General features: G+C 42.0%; 1 protein-coding gene across 1 annotated transcript; it reads right to left on the bottom strand.

The window, feature by feature from the left end:
• Nucleotides 1-1062: 1062 nt before the first annotated feature.
• LOC149835520 (FIP1[V]-like protein) lies at nt 1063-4144 on the bottom strand. Its single transcript, XM_090009606.1, has 3 exons — nt 4140-4144; nt 2311-4039; nt 1063-1901 (listed from the first exon to the last, which is right to left on the bottom strand). The coding sequence occupies exons 1-3, from the start codon at nt 4142-4144 to the stop codon at nt 1314-1316; spliced, it is 2322 nt and encodes a 773-aa protein (XP_089865732.1). The 3' UTR covers nt 1063-1313.
• Nucleotides 4145-4460: the final 316 nt, after the last annotated feature.

Raw genomic sequence — 4460 nt, 5'->3', positions numbered from 1 at the left:
AGATTCAGCGCAGTTTGTATTCAGTTTCTCTTTCCCCTAACCCAGACCCACTCTTTAAACCGAGACTAGTAAGGCCCTCATCATGTGTCCCATGAAGCCAAGTCAACAAGAGTTTTAATCTTCAGACCGAGGCCCTGGTCTACCAACATCCTTTAGGAACCATAATATGAGCGTGTAACCTGATAAAAATGCTAATGTAACTGAACTTTTTTTTTAAAGGCAAGCTGGGGTTAGGCAGACCCCTACCAGTTATACAACTATACCATTGGGTTTTGAACCTGCAACGTCCCAACACAAGGTGACGTGCACTAGCTGCTCCTACCAGACAAGCGGAGCCCCGTTGGTTAGCACACTCAGAACCATGTAAGGAAAAGGTTAAAACACACACACACATGGTAAACACCTTCCTATTTGCTTTACGTTAAGAGGTAGAGAAGGAGGGACCTATGTCACAAGGACACGGTAAAAAAGACACGACATACACTGAAACTTGTGTACTTTTTTCCTAGGAATAATGTATGATAGGACATGACACGAGTAAATTGGAGTATCCTCGTGACACGAGGGAGTTTCAGTTGGGATAACGAAGCAAAGATTTAGAACACCAACATCATCATATGTCATCAGTATGATCAGCATCATGTGCTGGACGGTGACAAATCGTAATAGAAATCCAGGCTTCAGCCTGGCCAAACTGCACCATCATCAATATCATCATGTGCTAACTGATTTCAAATAATCATCAGTCGAATCAGACCCCTTGGCCTAACTCTTTTCCTTGAATGCACCTACGACCAACCTAAATCTATCATTGTTTCTCCTATGTTTATACCTAGAGAGCCATGGGATTTCCCAATTCTCCCTGAATAGTTTACCCCAGCGTATTCCAGAAAAACCTGACCAACCCTCCAGACTGTTCGCTGGCAGGATATGCATGACAAGCACCCAGTGCAAGGGCAGAGAGCCTTCCCCCAGCGCATCAGGCATGACAGTTACTTTGCATCTTTATCGAGATGCCCACTGAAATCACATATTTTTGTGTTTATTAGCACTTGTAGCATATTTCAGCAAGATGGATGTGATTTGCCCTAGGGCATGTAATAGATGATACAATTTAAGTATACATACAAAAAATGAAGGATGGCAGCCAAATTTTCATGTATTGACGTCAGCTAAGGAATCCAGAACGGACAGATACAGCCATACAGGACATACAGAAGTTAGTCCTTCAAGTGACAGACATGCAAAAACTATTATGCTCGGCGATAGAGGTCATGGGAAAGCCTTGCATGATCGCAACTGATCTTGGACTCCTAGTTATTCACCCACCTCCTCTTTCGAGCAGGTCGTTCTTGTTTGACGTCAGTAGTCCCAGACTGGGACAATGCCTCGTACTCCACCCTTCTGCTAGTCTCTTTCTCATTCGGCATAGGTAGTTTAAAGCGTTCGCTTCGCTTCTTCATTTTCGCCACTGCTTCAAGATGTCTATCACCTTCACTTACATCAATATCAGCATGCACATATTCTGACACTTGTCCAACATTATCGATGGCAGATTCCTTGGCCACAAGAGCAGCAGCTTGCTCCATTTTTTCTGCAGTTTCTGTCTTCTTGGAGAACAGTTCTCTGCCAATATCCTGTTCAATCTCTAGTGCATGGTTCTGGTTGGAGCTACCTGTCTCATCCTCATGAACCTTTTGTGATGGCATGGTGTCTCTCTCATTGAGGTTTGTCCAGCGTTCCAATTTGGATCTCCCCTTTTTCAGGCTTTCATCATCAGATCCGCCCTCACCAGAATGTTTCTGTGATTTTGAAGAATAAAGCTGATGACCAATTTCCTGTTCACAGTCTTTCCGTGAGCCATTGTCAGCATCACAGATAAATGAGCTTTTCTTGGTGCCCTGTAGACAATGATCCATGTGAACACATGCAAGGAGTTTGTTTCTTGTTACGTAGAAAAGGTAAATGCAAAAATGTAATGAGTTCATTTCTTTTTAAATGAAAAGTGTAAAAGACAAAAACTACTGAATTGACAATGATTTCAAGAAGGTAATATAGGCACTATATTGGGTGTTGCCCATGAGATCTTTGGCAGAAATGTGCTTTTCATCAAGAAAACAGTAAAGGGAAAAGAAAAAGAGAACATTGATAAATTAGCATTTTAGATGTACATTGTGCAACTGCAAAAATGCTCATTCCCCTCATTCCAGTCAGGTAAATATAACAAAACATGATTTTACATATTGTTTTAAAATGTGCAGCAGAAAAGAACATCGAAACAAAATTTCCAACATAAGCATTAGATTGAACCTTTTCATTTCTATGAGTAGTTGAATGGTCCACCAACTTTTTCATTCCAACACCTGCTTTGCTATCTTTATCAGCTTTGCCTGCTGCCAGAACATCCCCATCACCCCCTTCAGATTCCTTGCCTTGCCTTGCATAGTCTTTATTTCTCTCCTTGTATATGTGCTGACTTTTGCTAGCAACACCCACATCATCATTTTGAGCATGTAACTTATCATGCCTTGACCTTCGCTCAGTGCTGAAATGATTATGACGTATATGTGCATTATCCCGAATTTTAGGTTGCATATGAGTTTCCTCTTCTACCCTATCTCTAATCTTACATTGCTCATTGTGGCGCCTCCTACGATCCTTGTCAGAATCCCTTGATTCAACCTTATCATGGCACTCAGGTCGTGAGTTCCCAAGCCGCGTTCTATCCTCTAAAGCTTGCTCGCGTCTCCCTGGGACCCGAGCCTCTCTTTCCCTGTTTTCTTGAGTATCTTCACAAGATGGTTTAATACTGCGGCGATCCTCCCGTTCCCTCTGCCACCAACTACTGTCTCGGTGCCTGACAGGATGTTGATCGTCAGACTTATCTCGTATTCGAGCCAGATCTTCTCGTCTCCGCTGCTCTGAACTGTCATCTCTATCCCTGTTCCTTCTATTCAAGTCTTCCTTACCTCTGTATGTCCGCACTGCGTCTTCTTTCTGAAGTCTATCCTGCCTTTGAAGTTCATCAGCCCTTTTTCTTTTAGTACAAACATCATCAATATTGTCATGATGACCCAACGAAAGATCATTCCTTTCCCTTGATCTGGGTCCCTCTTTATCATGACGACCCCTGCGTTCATCATCTTCCAACCTTTTATTCAAATGGACATGCTCTTCTTTATTATTCCTTCCACTTCCATGCAACTTTATTCTCGGTTTTGAACTGGCATCCTGATCACTTCTTGCATCTTCTTCCTTTTGCCTTCTAGCACGCACATCATCATCTTTTCTATGCCACAGCATATCCCCTTCCTTCAATCTGTCATATCTCTCACTTCTAGTTCGAGCATGATGAGAAGAATTACCATCCCAGTCCCTATGTGGGTATGCATCATTGATGCTTTGCTGATGGTTATCCTCTTTTCCTTTCAGACCCAACCGGCTTCTATCTACATCCCTTCTACCATCTCGGGTATAATCATCTCCCCTTTTCAAACTAGCTTCATCTTCAAAGTAGTGGGCTTTCACATCCTCCATATGATTTGTCCCAACATTTTGAATGACTTCTTCATCACCACCCTCATGCTGCTTCAGGTGATCCTTGCTGATTCCAGATTTTGCTTTACTGTTATCACTCCTATTTGTCTTCGCATCTTCAGAGGGATCTCGAGTAAGGGGTTGTTCAATCCTTGAACTTAGCTTTTGCCTCCTAGCAGGGTGTACATGGCTACTATCTCCAGACGTCTCATTTGGAATTTGCAAATTTGAACCTATCTTGCCTTCTGCTTCCACACTGTCATCCGATGCATCCACATTATTACCAGGTTCTTCCACATCAAGTCTCCACTTTCTTTGCACCACATCCACTTGAGGGCAAGATACTTCTGTACTTTTCTTAGGATCACGGCTATCTCCTGAATTTTCTTTGCCACTATTATTAGATCTACTTACCTCAACATTTTCAATAGGTATAACATTTCTTGGAGGCCCACCACCTACCAAGGGATTTTTTTCCCTTCCTACAGTCCCTTGCGACCATCTGGAGGAACCAACAGAAAAGAGAGACAAACTGTGCATCAGAAAAGCATTTATGGCAATAAAAAAATCACAAACGCGTCTGCACAGACACATAGAAATACCCCATCAGTTATATTTTCTTAGATGAAGTACTTGAAACAGCAATTGCAACATACAACAAGAACACGGGGTTCGATCATGCTGGTTACAGAATTACAAAATGATTATGCCCAAACCAGCCAACTGTATGGCCTTAACAAGAATGACAGCCAACTTTGCAAAATAAATGTATAACATGAGGCAAAATTTTTAAAGAAAAACATTTATGGCAAAAAAAAATCACAAACACGTCTGCACAGAAACAGAGAAATAACCCGTCAGTTATATTTTCTTAGATGAAGTGCTTGAAACAGCAATTGCAACATACAACAAGAACATGAGGG

Source organism: Nuphar pumila, chromosome 6 (genome assembly GCF_984573655.1).
Source record: "Nuphar pumila chromosome 6, dmNupPumi1.hap1.1, whole genome shotgun sequence".
Lineage (NCBI taxonomy): Eukaryota > Viridiplantae > Streptophyta > Magnoliopsida > Nymphaeales > Nymphaeaceae > Nuphar > Nuphar pumila.
This window is presented reverse-complemented; position numbering and strand designations above follow the sequence as displayed.